General features: G+C 37.3%; 1 protein-coding gene across 5 annotated transcripts in view; it reads left to right on the plus strand.

Annotated features, from left to right (window-relative positions):
- Wdfy2 (WD repeat and FYVE domain containing 2) overlaps positions 1–19,763 on the plus strand; it is a 229,439-nt gene that overhangs the window by 157,742 nt on the left and 51,934 nt on the right. For all 5 annotated transcript variants that reach the window (XM_090342201.1, XM_090342199.1, XM_090342202.1 and 2 more), the window contains one exon: positions 792–865. In XM_090342201.1, coding sequence (XP_090198327.1) covers positions 792–865 — 74 coding nt within the window. The remainder of the gene's footprint in view (positions 1–791; positions 866–19,763) is intronic.

The following is a 19,763-nucleotide window of genomic DNA, read 5'->3' on the forward strand; positions in this document are numbered from 1 at the left end:
TTAGTCCTTATATTCAGTTGGGTTTCTTTTAACTTGAGACAGATCATCAGTCTTTTTTAACCAGCCAAGTCCAGTGTGCTTGCCTCATTCCAATTCTGGAACAAATATATGTTTCTATGCTAGTTTGTGTGTACATGCATGTGGAGTCAGGAAGGGTGAGTGTAGATAAGATCTTTCTTTTGTCTTCCTAATTAAAAAATATGGATTAATTATACTTAAGCTGAGACTTGAGAGGAAGAGGAGAATGTTCATGAAAGGCTTACATAGCACACAGAACTGTGAATCTAGTCAAGCAAATTTAGACAGTATTGATAGCAAAAGTTATACCATACCCCATAGATGTCCACTTTGAAGAATGTTTTTATTTGTTATATTCATTAAAAGGGGATAACTTTATGGGCCAGGAGTTTGGCCTAATGGTATAGTGCTTGCCTAGCATGCACAAAGACCCAGGCTGAATTCCTTGATGCCACATACATAGCAAAAGCCAGAAGTGGTGCTGTGGCTCAAGGTAGTAGCGTGCTAGCCTTGAGAGAGCCGAAGGCCAGTGCTCAGGCCCTGAGTCCAAGCCTCAGGACTGGCCAAAGATAAAGGGGTGGGAGGAGTAACTCTTAAGAACTAGGGGTTGTTTGTAAAAATTGCTGTTTTTATTTTTCAGCAAGTGGAAGTTAAATGAACTATTTGAGGAAATAGTGGGGAAATACATCCACCCACTTTTAGCTAGTTAGGCATTCCTAACTCAATGAAAGTCATTGTTTTGTTAATGTCATCAACATGTTCGTTTCTTTCAGCTCCATGTTCATGCATGTCTTTTAATCCGGAAACAAGAAGACTGTCCATAGGTCTAGACAATGGTACAATCTCAGTAAGTACACATAAATAAGATTTTCAGTTGAAATACTTCCCTTCCTGTGGAATATATATATATATATATGCATTTTAATGAGATTTAATTTTTAGTTTTTCAAATGAACAGTATCATTTTCTTGCTACATAGAAGTTTCAGTGCTGTAGGGAAGAGATTCTGTGAAGAGAGAGCTGTCATCAGCCTATTTACACACTAACATGCCTTAGTAGGTCCTTCCACTAAGACAGGCACTAGGCTAGGGGTATCCGGAAGCAAATTCTTAAACTGCATGAATCTGCATTAATGAGTGAGAATTGTGTTCTTGAACTTGCTGCTCTGTGGTACTGAACTTGGATCACATGATTAATCACCTTGAAAGTTTCCTTACCGAGTGACAGAACACAGGGGAAATGCTTTCTCTTCCATCTGCATGTCTGATCATGTCTTTTATACTCTGTTCTCCTACTTCTGCTTCTTGTTGTCTTTTCAGTCCCACCAGCATGTGAATAAAATTATATCAATTTGTCTGAAGTCATAAAGAAAACACAGAATCTAGATTTTTTTATTCTCCATTTCCTAGAGTTTTTTTATTGTTGTAATTTTTTTAAAGAATTTATTAACATTGATTTTTACATCATGTTTCAAAAGACGTGTTTAACAAACAAGTATTCAAGAAGGGAATCTCTACCCGGGTTTGATTCCTTGGTACCACATATATAGAAAAAAAAGCCAAAAGTGGTGCTGAGGCTCAAGTGGTAGAGTTCTAGCCTTGAGAAAGTCCAAGGACAGTGCTCAGGCCCTGAGCTCAAGCCCAGGACTGGCAACAACAACAGTTAAAAAAAAAAAAAAAGGGGAATCTCTGTATACAATCACAGGCACTTAGTTTTTAGAACATAATCAAAATTAGGCTAAGGGTTTGTATATCATAGATATGTATTAATCAATGTAATAAAACATTATGTCTATAGAGTCATAAATTTTTATGCCTATGTAGCTGTGTTTATATTTTCCGTACCATGTCCATATCATTGGATTTGCAAATATTGAGTCATCGCTCTTGCACTATTTGGATCTAATAGCCACATATAAAAGATACCATGCGCCTTTTATTCCTTTGGTCGTGACTTGTCTCACTCAACATGATTCACTCTAGATTCATCCACTTCCCTGCAAATAACCATTATTTTATCTTGTCTGTTGGCTATGTAGGATTCCATTGTACACACACACACACACACACACACACACACACACACACACACATACACACACACACCCCACATTTTCTATATCCATTCATCTGCAGTAGGGCATCTGGATTGTTTCCATCACCTGGCTATTGTGAATAGTGCAGAGATAAACATAGCTGAGCAGGTGTCTTGGGTTATGATATTTGGGGTAGATGCCCAGAAGTGGTATGGTGGGATTGCAGGGAAGGTCAATTTTCAGTTCTTTAAGAAACCTCCACACTGCTTTCCAGAGTGGATGAACTAGTTTGCAATCCCACCAGCAGTGTAGTAGGGTTCCTTTTTCTCCACAACCCCTGCAGCATCTGTCATTGTCTGAGTTCAAAATCTTGGCCATTCTTGTTGGGGTAAGGTGGTATCTCAGGGTTTCTTTTATTTGCATTTCCTTTATGACCATGGATGATGAACATTTTCTCATATGCTTTTCTGCCATTTTAATGTCTTCTTCTGATAAGTCTCTCTTTAGTTTCCTTGTCCATTTAGTAAATGGTTTGTTGGGTTTGGGGGGGGGATTAATTTCTTGAGTTCCCTGTAGATACTGGATATTAAGCATTTGTCAGATGTATTATTGGTAAATATCATTTCCCAGTTGGTTGGCTGTCTTTCTACTTTTGTGGCTATGCTTTTATCTGTGCAGAAACTTTTTATTTTTAGGTAGTCCCATTTATCAAATCTCTCTTCAATCTATTGTGACCCTGGGATTCTGTTCAGGAATCTTTTGCCTGTGCCTATGTGTTCCAATGTCTCTCTAACTCTATCATATAGCAATTTCACAATTTCCAGTGTGACATTGAGGTCTTTGATCTACTTTGAGTTAATGCTTGTGCATGGCGAAAGGCTGGGGTCAATATTTAGTTTTCTGCATGTGGCTGCCCAGTTTTGCCAGCACCAATAATTCAATAGACTGTTTGTTCCACTGTATATCTTTGACTCCTTTGTCAAATACAAGTTGACTATAGGTATGTGTTTCTATTTTTGGATCTTCTGCTCTGTTCCATTGATCTGGTCTGTTTTTGTGCCAATACCATGCGTTTTTTGTTATTATGGCTCTATAGTAGAGTTTGAAGTCTGGTATTATAATACCTCCAGCATTGCTCTTTTTGCCTAGAATTTTTTTTGGCTATTCTAGGTCTTTTCTTGTTCCATATGAACCTTTGGATTGTATCTTCTATTTCAGTAAAGAATGTTGTTGGGATTTTGATGGGGATTGCATTGAATTTGTTATCAATTTTGGCAGTATAGCCATTTTCACTATGTTGGTTCTCCCTAGCCATGAGCATGGGATGTCTTTCCATTTCCTAGTGTCCTCTTTAATTTCTTTTGTTAGGCTTTTATAGTTTTCATTAAATAATTCCTTTACATCTTGGTTAAGTATATTCCTAAGTATTTTATTCTTTTGGGGGCTATTGCGAATGGGATCATTTTCTTGATTTGGCCTTCTGTTTATGTATTGTTGGTGTACAAGAAGGCTACTGACTTCTGAAGGTTAATTTTGTATCCTGCTACTTTGCTAAAATAGTTTATTAATTCTAAGAGTTTGGGAGTAGACTTTATTGGGTCACTCAAGTAGAGGATCATGTCATCTGAGAATAGGGATAGTTTAATTTCTTCTTTTCCTATGTGGATCCCTTTGATGTCCTTTTCTTGACTTACTGCTCTGGCTAAGGATTCCAGCACTATATTGAAGAGAAGTAGAGAGAGTGGGCATCCCTGTCTAGTTCCTGATTTTAAGGTAAATGGTTCCAGTCTTTCACCATTTAGTATAATACTGGATGTTGATTTGTCATATATGGCTTTAATTATTTTAAGTAATGTACGTCTTATTCCTATTTTTTCTAGTGCTTTCAACATGAATGGATGTTGTATTTTGTCAAATGCCTTCTCCGCATCCAGAGAAATTATCATATGATTCTTATCCTTAGCTCTATTGATGTAATGTATTACATTGATTGATTTGCGAATGTTAAACCAGCCTTGCATCTGTGGGATGAAGCCTACCTGATCGTAGTGTACAATTTTTAAAATTTGTTTCTGGATTCTGTTGGCTAGTATTTTATTGAGGAGTTTTGCATCTGTGTTCATTAGAGAGATAGGTCTGTAGTTTTCTTTTTTTGTTTGGTCTTTCCCTGGTTTGGGGATGAGAGTAATATTAGCTTCATAAAATGAGTTTGGCATTGCTCCTTCTGCTTCTATTTCTCGGAAGTGTTTCAAGAGTATAGGTGTTACTTCATCTTTAAACGTATTGTAGAATTCTGCAGTGAAACCATCTGGATCTGGGCTCTTTTTGCTTGGCATTTCCCTGATTGCTTCTACAATTTCATTGTATGAAGTTGGATTGTTAATTTGTTTAACTCTTCATTGTTCAATGTGGGCAGCCTATATTTATTTAAGAAAGCATCCATTTCTACTAGATTTTCTTGTTTTTTTGAGTATAGGCCCTGGTAGTACTTATTCATAATGGACTGAATTTCTTGGATATCTGTTGTGATTGTTCCCGTGTAGTCTCTAAACTTGTTTATCTGAGTCTCCCCTCTCTTTTCTTTGATTAATCAAAGAACCAACTTTTTGATTTATTAATTTTGTGTATAGTGGATCTTACTTCAGTCTCTGATAGTTCTGATTTTATTTTTGTTATTTATGTCCTTCTAGTTGTTTTAGAATTAACTTTTTCTTGCTCCTCTAGGTGTTTTAATTTCTTTTTTAGGTTATTTACATGCTCTTCTTCTGTCTTTTTAATATGCGCTCCTAGTGTGATAAATTTGCCCCTTAGAACTGCCTTTGCTGTGTCCCATAAGTTCCTTTGTGATGTCTCTTGATTGTCATTACATTCAAGAAAGTTTTGAATTTCTTCTTTGATCTGATCTGTCACCCAGGAGTTATTCAGAAGTGTGTTGTTCAGCTTCCAAGTGTTTGAATTTTTTTTTTTTTGACTTTTACTGCATTGTTCAAAACTAGTCTGACTCCACTGTGATCAGATAGAATGCATGGGATAATATCAGTCCTCTTGTATCTGCTTAAGTTTTCTGTATGAACTATTATATGATCTGTTTTGTAGTGTGTTCCATGTGCTGCTGAGAAAAATGTAAAAAGCTTCACCGTTGAGTGGAAGACTCTGTATATATCTGTTAAGCCCAGCTGGGCTATGGTGTCATTTAAGTCGATGGTATCTTTGCTTAACTTTTGTTGAGTTGACCTGTCATTTGGTGAGAGTGGCGTGTTGAAGTCTCCCACTGTGATTGTGTTTGAGTCTTATCTTTTTCTGTAATTCTGAGAGAGTTTGCTTGACGAATTTGGGTGCTCCCGTGTTGGGGGAGTAAATGTTTATAACTGTAATATTGTGGGTATGGATTGTACCCTTTACTAATATGTAGTGGCTGCCTTTATCTTTATGTACTGATTTTACTGAGAAGTTAATTTTGTTGGAGATTAAGATTGCAACTCCTGCTATCTAGATTTTTGTTGGTAGGTTGGAGCCAGATAAACAATAAACCCTCTGATGATAGATATTGCGTGCTTAGATGTCGAAATTCTTAATCATACTGAATTTTAACTAAAAGTATGTTACCTAGTAACAAGTCTGATCTGGCTAATTATCCAGTGTTGCATTTAATCTTGGGCAGGAAGAGGCTCTGCTTTTGTGGCTTGTGCATTAAAAGGCCCTGTTCTGAAAAGCTGGGCAGTAGGCTGCATCTATAATCTCACCTTTTGAGGAGGCTGAGACTGGAGGACCACAAGTTCAAGGCCAATCTGGGAAAAGTAGCGAGACCCTTTACTAAACAAACAAAAAAGAATTTAAAAGAAAAGGAAGGCCTGCTCTCTGCACACTGGCCCATAGGATTACAGTGAGGGATCTAAGGGTCCAAGAAGACTACCTAAGGCCTCACTCAGTCTCCAGCCCCTTTCCGTGGGTACTGAAACTGTGGCGATTTCCAGCCTCTGAAGTAAGCCTCCTTTCAGATCCGGTCTCTCTATCTCCTGAGTCTGTTCCTCAAGAGAATAAAACTAGTGAACTTTCTTTTAGACCTCAGATGTGGCAAAAGGGTGGGAGCTTGAGGTGGATAGTCCACACAAGTATTCAGGGCCCCTCAAGATATCAGTAGATTGGAGAAGAGAAAGAGAAGGGATAGGCTGGCTCTCAGTGTTATTATGCTGTGATTTATAACTTGATGGAATTCAAAAACATATAGTTCCAAGTAGCTAAAGGAGTCTTTGTTAGTAGTATATTACAAAGTTGTATTTTGCATAATAGTCAACTTGACATAACTTTTAAATATTTAGACAGATAGAATGTAGGCCTGTAAAGAATTGGATTTGGGCTTGAAATTTTTTGATTATTCATTAAAACATTTAATTTTCAAATGGAGAAATTAACAATATTGTTATTGATAAACATTCATGATATTTGTTATGTCTAACTCTTTAGTAGCTCTATAAACTCATTCTTAGGAGGACAGACATTTATGATGGTTTTTTTGTCTACTTTAAGGAGAGCCAATTTTAAAAGGGAATGTATGCGTCATTGAGTGTGTATGTGTGTAGAATAAATTTATTTTTAAAAGATAAAAAGAAATAATTGGATTGTTCAGTGAACTAAACTGTTCATTACAAAGGAATTTAAAAAAAAAGATAAGCTGAGATGTGCATATTGCCCAGCAATTCATAGACTCATGTTCATGCATTCACTCTCCCTGGAAAGACTTAGGTGTATTTATATCTGGTGGTTATTTGCACTTTTGAAATCAATATGAATTGATGATAAGTACTGATCAATTTTTTCTTAAAGGTAAGAAAAGTAAGCAAAGTAAGTTATAGAGAATTCTGTTTATTGAATAGAAGAGCCTTATCCCTTTGAAATGAAGACTGCCAGGAATTAGAGCATCCATCAGGAACAGAGACCCTGTCACTTTTCTCATTATGTTAGTATAGTGTTGAGATGCTGACTGTACCTTACTTTTATCTTCTGAAAAGGATTGAGGACTGTGGCCTATATGAAATACTTTTCTTGAAAGTACCTCTTCATCTTGCTGAGGATGATGAATCACGTATTCTACTTATTCTCATTTGAAGAGTTCTAAAAGCTCTTACTTAAGAGAAAGATATATGGAGGGAATAACATGTTTAAGTTTCAAGATTCTCATTAATCATTATAATAACAGGCTTGTTACTACAAATAAGTAGAGTCTTGACTGTTTAATAGTTTACTTTCCAGGCATGAAAAATATCATTTCAATGGCTGTACATTCTCCATTTCCTGAGTATAGCAAATTTTGAAAAGAAATAATTGTGAAATGTTAAACAATGAATGAAGTAAAGAAAATCCTTATTTCACTTGTATTGAACAAAATACATTGTGGAGCATCTAAAAGACAAACATGCTAATGAATAATGAATTAGAGATAATAAATATGGACCATTCTTAAAAATTTGGCCACACGAGAGGGAAAAATTATGCTAGGACAAGGGTAAACAGGAGATAGGATCTGAACTGGGAAGGAATAGAAGCACTTTTGATGCAGAAGAGAAAAAGAGACAAAAATACCTTTGCATTTTGACATGTAGGAGAGGAATGCCTTTACCTTTTTTTTTTTTTAATTGATCTTGGGACTTGGACTCTGGGCTTGGGCGCTGTCCTTCAGCTCAAGGATCAAGGCTACAGCCCTACCCTTTGAGCCACCACTTCTGTTTCCTAGTGCTGAATTGGAGATAAGAGTCTCACATTCTTATAAAAAATATGAAAAAAAAAAAAAAGAGTCTCACATTCTTTAGTGTCCATGCTGGCTTTGAATTGTGATCCTCAGATCTTAGCCTGCTGAGTAGTTTGAGTTATAGCCATGAGCCACTGCGCCTGGCGTCTATACCTTTTTGTTTTTTTTTTTTAACATGAAGTAGCAGGTAAGATTGCTTACTGAAAGAAAGAAACAAACAAAAACATAAGAACATTTTTTTTAAAGCACCTGTGCTTTTTGCACTTTCTGTTCTTATAGCCCAGAACACCCTTCTGCCATCTTGTTTTGTAAAGTTCTAATTATCTTTCAAGGACTTGTTCAAATGTCATTTTTTTTTTTGCCAGTTGGGGCTTGGACTTAGGGCCTGAGCACTGTCCTTGGGCTTTCCCAAGGATAGAGCTCTACCACTTGAGCCTCAGCACCACTTCTGGCTTTTTTTCTATGTACGTGGTACTGAGGAATTGAACCTGGGTCTCCATGCATGCTAGGCAAGCACTCTACCACTAGGCCAAACTCCCGGCCCTTGTTTTTCCTTTTTTCTTTTCATTTTGGCAGATACCTTCTGCCCTCCACCAAATCACATAACGTGCTCAGTTAGTTAGCTGTATTACATAGCTTACTTAACTTCTATTTTGTAAAATAGTTTAAAATCTGTCTCTGCTATGAAAGTGTTGAGAGTTAAGGATTTGGCCATTCATTTTATTCATCCCTTATCCCAGCAGATCTTCATGTGATTTTTAGGTACAAATTATGGGCTCAATCTGTTAAATGTTTATTGTCTAAAGAACTGGCACTAGGGGCCAGGAGTTTGGCCTAGTGGTTAAAGTGCTTGCCTAGCATGCACGAAGACCCGGGTTTGATTCCTCGGTACCACATACATAGAAAAAAGCCAGAAATGGTGCTGAGGCTCAAATGGTAGGGCTCTAGCCTTGAGAAAAGTCCAAGGACAGGGCTCAGGCCCTGAGCTCAAGCCCAGAACTGGCAAAAAAAAAAAAAAAGAACTGGCACTATTAATTCTTTAATGAAGTTGGTTATAACAAACACTTGCTTAAGTTCTGATATATCTTACTGAAATTGTATTATTATTCAAAATATTTTTCAGATAGGAATGCCTTCTATGGAAGAAAGGTTGTGCTAATATTTTAATTTCATCTCATTTTCAGAACATTTTTCTATTTTAATATTGAAAAAAGTCAGTCAGATGTGTTAACTGATATTAATGCTCAAGTAGGACTGTGAAGTTTTCAGTTGATAATGCCTCACATTTTTCTAGCCAACCAGCAAATACCTAAATGTCAGTTTTGTGCAAAAGATTATTAAGTCCCAACATAGTAAGGCTGAGTGGATGATATGGTTAAGAAGACAATGAAAAATGGAGGATAAATAAATAGCAAAGTAAACAACATTGAACATAGCAGTTCATTAATAGTATGTGTGATGGTAGCCAAGCAATGATGAAAGAAGAGAGATGATGATTGAGGACAGGTTTTCAGACTAGATGTGAGATGTACTTTTGATTAACCGAAGGTAGGAAAGTAAAATGTAAGGTATTTCGGGCAAAATTGATGGCACGGGAGGAAAAGCATATTAGAATTTAAAGGGAAAATATGTTTGGAGAAAAATCAATCAAGAGGAAAAACATATTAGTATTAAAAGGGAAAACATGTTTGGAGAAAAATCAGTCAATGTGGTATTTGTGTTTAGTACAATTCTTAATTGAAGATGAATAATCAGTATTCTGTAAGGAGTTGGGTTCCTATTATGGGAGAACCACCTAATGTATCTAAAGACTTTCTAAAGTATTTAGAATTTTCACTAACCTTGTTAAAAAAGTAGCTGTCAGGTAGACATAGGGGTGTATATATATGCATCTTTATGATCATATTTTTTCATCATAACTGCCAGAATTTTTACTGATATCTTACAAAAATAAATTTAAGTCTTTCTAAGCCATTGTGCATAGGGATGCACATTTTGGTGATAAACTGCCAGTAAACTCAAGGATATGCTAATTAAATCAAGATAATGTTTACTTGTGGGAGGGCTGTTGAGATCAGGAACAAAGAGTGGTTTTGTGATAACTAATAGGGTCCAGTTTGTCAACTTGGATGATGATTACAAGTCTGCTTAATTTAAAGAATTCATTGCATTGTAAGTTTATGTGTTTTATTTTACAATAAAAAATTCTCACTTAAAAGTAAAATAGATTTAAGTCTGAAGAGTTTTGGAATAGATCCTTAAAATAATAAAAATCCCTCTGCTAAATTATATACATATGAACTCATATATAATGTATATTATATATAATATATATATGAGTTATGAGAAGGTTGGGACTAGATGAAGGATTGATCTATAGTTGCTATTACTATATAAAACAACTATTATTGATATGTATAGATTTGTTGCTGTTTTGATTCTTCTGACTTTTTGAGGTTTTTTTTGGCCAGACCTAGCCTTGAGCTGAGGACCTGAGCACTGTCCTTGGACTTTCTCAAGGCTAGAGCTTTACCACTTGAGCCTCAGCACCACTTCCAGCTTTTTACTATGTGTGTGGTACCAAGGAATTGAACCCAGGTCTTTGTGCATGTTAGGCAAGCACTCTACCACTAGGCCAAACTCCTGGCCCCTCTTCTATTTTTCTTCTTCTGATTTCTATACTCTTGTTGTATATATTACTGGTGTACAAACAAATGTTATGTAAGGGAACCAAAAAAGAATGGTAACTAACCATTCATTGAATATGGTCCATGTATCAGGCACCATGTTTTACTTCATTCTTTCTATTGTTCAGGTAAGCCAGGGCAGGGAAGTCCATGAAACTCTTCCCTCCAGTTAGCCACCTAAAATTTGGAAGTGGAGCTGTAGCTGAAAATGGTAAAGTGCTAGCCCTGAACAAGAAAAGCCCTGAATTCAAGAGAAAAAGAAATATATAAGACAGTTGAGTGCTGGTGGCTCTTGCCTGCAATCCTCGTTACTCTGGAGGCTGAGATCTGAAGATCACAGTTCAAAGCCAGTTTAATCCTTAATCCTTGCCCAACTAACATTCTAACTTTTGTCTCCACACATAGCCTTCTCAGAGTTGTACTTGGAAGTCACCTTTATTTCTTTACTTCAGACTTACCTTGAAGCACTGCAATCTGGCTTCCAGTGCCTCAGTCTATTCAGATAACTCTGGCTATAAGGATAGAAGTGTCTCCTAGAAGGATTTATTCACATTGCTATTTTAAAGTATTCATTATGTGTGACCTTTCTTGCAGCAGTTTGCACTGTTGGCTGTTTCTTTCTGAAATTTTCCTCATTTAGTCTGTACTCATCATGTATGACCTCCATGGAGCATTTAATACTATTCATGGTTTCTGAAGTAGTTTTGTACATGTGTAGCATGGCACTCTTCCATTTTTCTCTCTATTTTTTTTCCTGTCTGATGTCTTTACAGGGAGTTGTTTAACCAGCTTTGACTCCTGAAGATTCTCATTTTCTCCTAGGTGCTGGTTTCTTTTCTCTCAAGGCAGTCTTACCATGTATAACTTGATTTGTTATGTGTATGACAACTCAGTATTTTCGTTTCTATGTAGTCCTTTTTTCTCAAGTCTCAACTTCTTTCTTAGTATTTTTTATTGACTATCTCAAAAAAACTTAGTTTTTCCAAGTGTAAAATTGGAATCATGTTTCCAAAAACTCCACAAAAACTCTATATACCCAGTTTTTCTCATGCTCCTTATATCAGTGACTGGACCCAATGTCAGTCCTATTGTAAAAGTCAAGAGTCTTTGAAGTCATGTTCCTTGGATGCTGTCTAGTCCCTCACTTTATAAATCTTTATCTCTGTTTCCTTCTTCTCCCCTCCTTTTCCTCTTCCTTACTCCCTCCCTTCCTCTTCCTCCTCTTCTTCCTCACCATTACTCTGTTCCATCATCCTTTCCCTGGGTTCCTGAGTACCATTCCTCCTCCCCCCCCCTTGGGACACTCCCATATTAACTCTGCCCTCTCTAGTCTCTTTTCCATAACTAAGAGAATCTTAATGAAATATAAGTTTCTGTCTTTGGCTCTTAGAACACAGGCCAAAATTCTTCATTTGGCCTGGGAAACCCTGAAGATTCTGTCCCATGTCTTTCCTTTATTGTGGCAGCTTTTCACCGTAGCAGCCCAGATTCCATGCCTTCTGTTATAACATTCCCTCTTTTCACAGGACCTTTAATGTTGTTATTCCCTCTGTCTCGGTTGTGTCTTCTTTTTTTTGCCTGATAAACAATATTATTTCTGATTTCCTTCCCTGATGTCCTAGTAGCCCTGGTCCCTAACCCACACTGGGGTTTTGTCCTTTGAAGTGGTTGTCACAGTGCCATTTTATAATTATTAGTGTAATTATTTGTTTCATGCATATAGTAAGGATATGCTCCACAAAGCAAGGACTGTGCCTGCTGAATTCGCACCACTGGCACCCACTGGAATGCTCATCAATTTTCCGTGCTCTGTAAGAATTTATAGATTGAGTTAATGAGTAAGTAAATGAATGAGTATCCTCTATTGAGTTAACAACATTTAATGGTTTGGAGGTCAGGCTCTAGAATCAGACTAGTCAAATCACAGTCCTCTCCCACAAGCTGTGTCATAGTAGATGAGTTGCTTTGCTCTATTTCTGTTTCCTTATCTGTAAAATTGCAAAAACACTGACCTTATACAGTTTGTGTAAGGATTATCTGACATAATGCATGGAAAGTTCCAGGAACAGCCTGTGCATATCAGATGTTCCATAAGTACTAGCACTGGTCAGTGTCATATATAGCAGCATTCTCTGTCAGCAATATCCAGGACACCTCTAGAGCTAGGATAAGCCTCCAAGTTTAGTAGGCATTTCCAAGGGGAAGAAACATCTTAGTGGTAGCATGGGGTGCTTGTACTTATTTCTCTTCTTGAATCACAAAACAGAACAAGTACTATTTTTTTTTCCAGCAAAGCCTTTCTTATCCAACTTGTTTTCAATTTATCACCCTCAAGAAGATTGGCCTTGGAGAGATGTACAGATTACTACTGAATAGATAATTAGGGCAGGTACAACAAAATCCTCATTACAAGTGGCTTCCCTATTCCAGCTGACTGAGAAAGTAGAAGGAAGAAAAGTTTCCAGATATCAAGTGTTGTATTTTTTGTTGTTGTTCCTTTAGGACTATAGCTTATTTAGGCCACTCCCAGAGGCATTAGTGGTTCTTTAGTGTTTTTCAACAAAAGGAATAAAAAATGTTTTTCTTCACCATACATTATAGAACATTGTCTGTATACATAAATGTTTTTCAGATTTTTACTTTGAGTTAATAATCGCATCACATAAACTAAAGACATGCCAGTTCTCATGTTCCTGTCATGTTGATTATAAGGTTCAGAGCCTAAATGGTCTAACATGGCATTTCCATATTAATCACCTGCTAAGGCATTCCTCTCTCAAGAGAACCTTGACAACAGCAGTCACGAATCATATCCCCCAAAGAACCATCTGACATTTACTCTCATGCTGAGGAGCTTAAGAAGTCGCGAGCACCAGTATATGTAAAGGGAGCACACATTCTTTCATCACCTCTGTGGTTGCTGAGTCGCCATCACCTGGCATTGTGATCTGAGGCGCAGTCTTTGGAAGATCAGTGCACCCCTGGCTGCCTAGAAGTTGTTTTTTTTTTTTTTTTTTTTTTTTTTTTTTTTTTTTTTATTAATAGAGACCCTGATCTCTGGGTGTGTGTCATTGGCTAAACCCAGAAGTTATGGGGACCCACAGTGGTGGAACCATGGTAGTGTTTCTTTCTAAGATATTTGCACTTCACTGTTTAAATTCTTCATCCCCAGCACCCAACCTCCAGTGCAGGCTCCACATCCATTCCTTACCAGCTTCATCCCATTACAGATGAGGACTGACTCTTTGTTGCTGTTGTTATAACTCTGGGCCTGGGCAGTGTCCCAGAGCAATTCAACTCAAGGATATGCCCTACCCCTTGAGCCACAGCACCACTTTCGAGGAGTGACTCTTGTCTCAGTATCAGAGATGCTTTACATTTTCATAAATATGTTTATGTAATGTAGAAAGAAAACTATCAGTAATTAGGCCATAAGCTCACTGGAGAAAATTGCAAAAAGACTTCTAATCATTGACACAAAGAACCACTCAACTTTTCCATTGGCAGCAGTTACACAGGTCCTACTGGTTTCCTGGATTGGAGAGGAATAAAACATTCTCTTTGGGGTAGGAAGGGGAAAAAATGCTGGTAAGTTGCCTTCCAGGGAGATTAAGTGGGGGGTATTGGATATTTGGTATGGTTTTTCTAATTTTCTGAGTTCCTCCTGGATTTCTGTCCCAGTTGTTTCTCCTTTGTGGAGCCTTGAAGACATGTTCCCTAAGGCTCTTGCCCTCCTGCCACCTACTCCTTCTTGGTAATCAATCCTGAACTTCAATGTCCTGCCTCCAGTTTTCCAGACTGCATCCCATTTGCTCTCTTGAGCCTCACATTCCAGCTGCTTTCTTAGCAATCCCACCAGGATGTCTCCAAGATATCCCCAGTTTAGTAGATTCTGATTAGAAATAATCCTCTTTTCTTTAGCATATGCTCTTTGTCATCTGTTCCTTTTACTAAAAGCATCACTGAGTAGCTCCCACCAGAAATACAGTTTACATCTTCCCTCAAACTCTGATCTATCTTCAGACTATATCCCTGTGTATGTGCCCATGAACCATTTTGAAGTTGCTTTTCTTTGAAGTTTTTTCATGGACCATTGCAGTAAGCCATGGACGGTCCTCCTCTCTGTGTTTTCAAGTTTTTTCCAACTTCTCTGCTATCAGATAAACAAAATAGTCATGTAATTATGCTACTCCTCAATATATAGAGACTCTTGAAAAGTTCTACAAGCATAAAGTTTGAAGACGTTAAACATTTCCCATTTCTTTAGCTTCATCCCTCAACTGTCATGTCAGATTTCAAACATATTGTTTGTTTTACACATCCATGTCTATGAATATAGAGTCCCCCAAACAGATACTAGCCCTCATGGCTGATCTTCTGCTCCTACACCTCCCTGGAACTTTTTTCTTGCCTTTAAGAATTAACCTAAAGCCCCAAGTGAAAAGTTTATCATATTCTAGGTCAAGGTTAAATGGCTACTTATAGTACTTAGTCCAAACTTCCACTTTAGGATATATATGATAATTGCTAGTTTACAAGTATATTTCATTTTCATAATTTTATATGAAATAGGATGACACATATATAGTTGTTAAAGTGTCTGAAAAATAGATAATAGGAATTTAGTGGTATTCCCTTAATTTCATTACCTGCTTTAGCATCACTTAGTTGTCCAAAGGTTTTCCCCCAGTTCTGGGGTTTGAACTTCGAGCTTGAGCACTGTCCTTGATCTTTCTCAAAGCTAGCTCTCCACTTGAGCCACCACACCACTTCTGGCTTTTTCTGTGTATTTGGTACCGAGGAATTGAACCTGGGTCTTCGTGTATGCTTGGCAAGCACTCTACCACTAGGCCAAATTCCCGGCCCTCCAAAGGGGTTTTATCTTGATGTATGTATCTATACATACAGTGACCAGACACATTACTCTACCACTTTCTGTTCTCCCCACTCTTCCTTGCATTTTTCACATGTAAAAAGTTTCATCATTTTTATTTGCGTACTGTATGTAGATATTCTTGCCCATAGTCAACCTCCTTTACTCATTTTATTCACTCTCCTCTCTTTTACTAGTGCTCATTCTTCAAACAGGATACATTCCTACTTCCTAATATTAATTGTTGGTAAAGTGTATATTAATTATTGAAAGAGGCCTCACTATGGTATTTTACATATGCAAATACTATCTTTAATCAGAATAATCACAAATAGACAATCACACACAAAATCTTGTGTCTGTTTATGACAATGTTTATTTTTTAAGTCTAGCATCTACTTGTAAGAGAAAACATGTATGTTCATAACTAAAACTTTGTGAATTTACTCCAGAAAGATAGTTAATTTTTTTTTTTTTGGTCATTCATGGGACTTGAACTCTGGGCTTTCAGCTCAAGGCTACCACCCTACCTCTTGAGCTACATCACCATTTCCAGTTAATTGTGGTTAATTGGAGATAGAGTCTCACGGACTTTTTAGTGCATAGGTTGGCTTTGAACGGTGATCCTCAGATCTCAGCCACCTGAGTAGCGAGGATTACAGGCATGAATCACTGTGCCCAGCTAGTTAAATATTTTTGAATGGAGAATGTGGTTAGAAACAGTTTGAAAAAGCAGTACACCATGTGTTTTCTATTGATCCAAGAAGGAAAGTATTGATTAATTTTGAGATTTGAGTCATGAGTATTACGTTGTTCAAGTTTTCAGCATTGATTATGAAAATTAACAGTGTTGCAGTTGATTTTCTTCCTTTTTTGTTTTATTATTTAAATGTTTAGTAATTGTACATATTTTCCTTTAATCCTTCTGTGGGAAAAGTTGAACCCCAACTGAAAAATCTACTTCAACTTCCAGGTGTACTGTTGCTGAGCAAATTGTTTAACCTTTCTTTGATGGTTTAAAAATAAAAATATACACTAATAAGTATCATACTTACTTTAAACATATAGCACATGTATATGTGTATATATATATATATGCAAACATGTATGTGTATCTTATCAACCTGTCTCATCTACCATGTGCTAGGCAGTGGAAACAAATTATACTTGCTTCCCCAAACCCCTATTAAGAAACTTAATAGTTTATATATATATTTGAAAGTCATAGAGGTGATAAGGTAGTATGGGGAAAAGTAAAACTGGGAGGATTGGGATGATATTGGAATAGAAGGAATACATTGTAATTTTTTGATCTAAAAAATAAAATTTAAATAACTGTGATAAGCACTCCAGCTTAATGCCAGAAATACCCCAGTATTGAGGCCAAAGTGTTTAGAATACTTCAGATTGAGCAGATACCCAAATCCAGAAACTGAAACCTGAAATTTTTGGAGTACTAACATAATACTACAAGTAGAAAAGTGTATACCTGCCTTATCTGATGAATAATAGTAAAACAAATACTAACAATATTATATAAAAATCCTTTATGCTGCGTGAATGAGGTATATATGAAAAATAAGTGAATGTCATGTTTATAGTTGAGTCTTTTCCCTAAGTTACCACATTATTTATAAACAAAGATTCCATAATCCAAAAAGGTCTGAAATCCAGAATACTTCTGGTACCAGAATACTTCTGACACTTAATACTTTGCGTACTAGAAAAAGTAATAGACACACTGAAGACACGTATTAACGAAACAAACCATCTTTCTTTTCATCTTAAAATCTACAAGGAGATTAAACAATATGATCATAGATACCTCTGATTGAATAGATTATGATTCACAGTATAAGAGAGCTACAAAATCTCCTGATGACAGATGTGGCGAGGATTGTATGACTGAATGTGTATGTGACTAGGAGGAAGGGATAGTTGACAAAGATAAATCCAGGCCATATTCTTCCAGTCATGTACTTCAATGGCTGCTATCTATATCCAGTCAGGGTCTATCAGAGAGCTGTTGATCTACTTCAGATGTTAGACTTGGCAGAGGTAGTAGGACCTGGTGAAATATGGTACTTTATGCTTATCTTCAGATGTGTTTTTTAACATATTATATTTTGGGTGTTCTGAAGGCAGCAGTGATAAAAGAATTTGCACTGTAAAATTTACCGTGCATAGAAATTCAATGAGGCAGCCGGGTTTGGCCTAGTGGTTAAAGTGCTTGCCTAGCATGCATGAAGACCCGAGTTCGATTCCTCGGTACCACATACATAGAAAAAAGCCAGAAGTGGTGCTGAGGCTCAAGTGGTAGAGCTCTAGCTTTGAGAAAGTCCAAGGACAGTGCTCAGGCCCTGAGCTCAAGCCCAGGACTGGCAAAAAAAAGAAATTCAATGAGACTTTCTCCTGGGTTTTAATAGCATGTTGAGGGTCCTCTTTGAGGTTTGTCTGAGTTAAAAGATGAGTGAATTTTTAAAAAAGCAATCAACTCACATTTTGGGCCTAGGTTGTTGAAACTATTTGAACATCTGACCTTGGGCAAGCCCAAGTATCTCTGGACTTCACTTTCTCTTTCTGAAGAGTGAATCATTATGTTAGATAATCTCTAAGACTGTTTAAAAACTCAGAAACCCCAGGAAATACAAAATGTAACCATTAAAGATCCAGTTGTCTTTCAACAGATGCTCATAAACAGGAATGGTAGTCACCAACCTTAGCTTTGAGGATTGGTATGTGGGCATTTGAGAAGCGTGCCAAGTCCTCTGCACCAGACACATTTGTAAGTCTCAAGTTAGTCTAGTGATGTTTAACTTTCCTCCAGATAAACATGTTCTTCCTGCTAGGCACCTGATATTACCTAATCATTTTGCTGTAGAAAATGTTTGATGTTGTCACCCAAGCTTGGAAATAGTGAGTCTGAACTGACCTCACAAATAAAAAGGTCCTAATGACATGGGTATGTGTTTCTTATTACCTTTTTTTTTTTTTTGCCAGTCCTGGGCTTGAGCTCAGGGCCTGAGCACTGTCCTTGGACTTTCTCAAGGCTAGAATTCTACTACTTGAGCCTCAGCACCACTTCTGGCTTTTTTCTATGTATGTGGTACCAAGGAATCAAACCCGGGTCTTTGTGCATGCTAGGCAAGCACTCTACCACTAGGCCAAACTCTCGGCCCCTCTTATTACTTTTATTTGCACTCTTGATTAAATGCCAAACATCTTTAAAAAAGAACACACTTTTGTTGTGATTATTAAGGTATTATGCAGAGGGGCTACCATTTCTTAAATCTGGTACATTCATAAGTACATTTTCTTCTCCTCTTCCTTCTCCTCTTCCTCTTCTGTCTTCTTTGTCTTTTTTTTTTTTTTTGGATGGGTCATGAGGCTTGAACTTTCTTTGGTGGGTCATGAGGCCTGGGTGCTGTCCCTGAGCTCTTCAGCTCATGGCAACTGCCCTACCCTTGAGCCAATCCCCACTTCCTGTTTTCTAGAGGTTAATTGGAGATAAGAGTCTCAGGTCTTTTTGTGCCTGGGCTGCCTTTGAACTTTGATCCTCAGATCTCAGCCTCCTGAGTAGCTAGAATTACAGGTATGAGCCACTGCACCAGGCTCTTTGTCATTTTGCCAGTCCTGGGGCTTGAACTCAGAGAGGCCTGGGCACTGTCCTTGGGCTTTCTTTTCTTTCTTTTTTTTTTTTTATTGTAATTAGTAAAAGGGTTACATGATATTTGCCAGATAGAAGGTGCATTAATTCACATACATTGATACCCTTTCACATGTCTTGGTACCCATTACCCTCCCCCCCACACTCCTCACCCGTCTTCCTTGGGCTTTCTTAAGGCTCATGCTCTACCACTTTAGCCATAGCACCACTTGTAGCCTTTACTATATATGTGGTACCAAGGAATCAAACTTGGGTCTTCATGCATTCTAGGCAAACTCCTGGCCTCCATCTTCTTTTGACAATGTCACCCCTTCCTTTGTTTTCCCTTAGTTTCTCCCTCCCATCCCTGCCCACAAGTTACATAGGTCATTTTCCACATAGTGTATATTGAATAGCATAATTGCCTTTATTTTCTCCCTTTCCTTTGTTCCCCATCCTTTAACCTCTAGGAGAAAAAACAAAAACAAAACAAATTCCAGAAATATGGCTGCTGCTGCTGCTGCTAGTGTTGTTGTTGTTGTTATTGTTGATGATGATGACAAGTATTTTGAAGTTTGCACTCGTCTGGCACATATAGTAACTAAATACCTCTATCATATATTCTACTTAATTGAGAAAAAGAAATATGTGCTGTCATTATTTACGGTGTTTAGTTTTACAGTCTTAACAACCCTTCTCTAATTTGTATTTCTGTTTTGAAGCTAAAGAGATTCCTAGAGACCAAGTCTCAATTGACA

This window comes from Megascapheus bottae, chromosome 11 (genome assembly GCF_031878675.1).
Source record: "Megascapheus bottae isolate mThoBot1 chromosome 11, mThoBot2.hap1, whole genome shotgun sequence".
Classification (NCBI taxonomy): domain Eukaryota; kingdom Metazoa; phylum Chordata; class Mammalia; order Rodentia; family Geomyidae; genus Megascapheus; species Megascapheus bottae.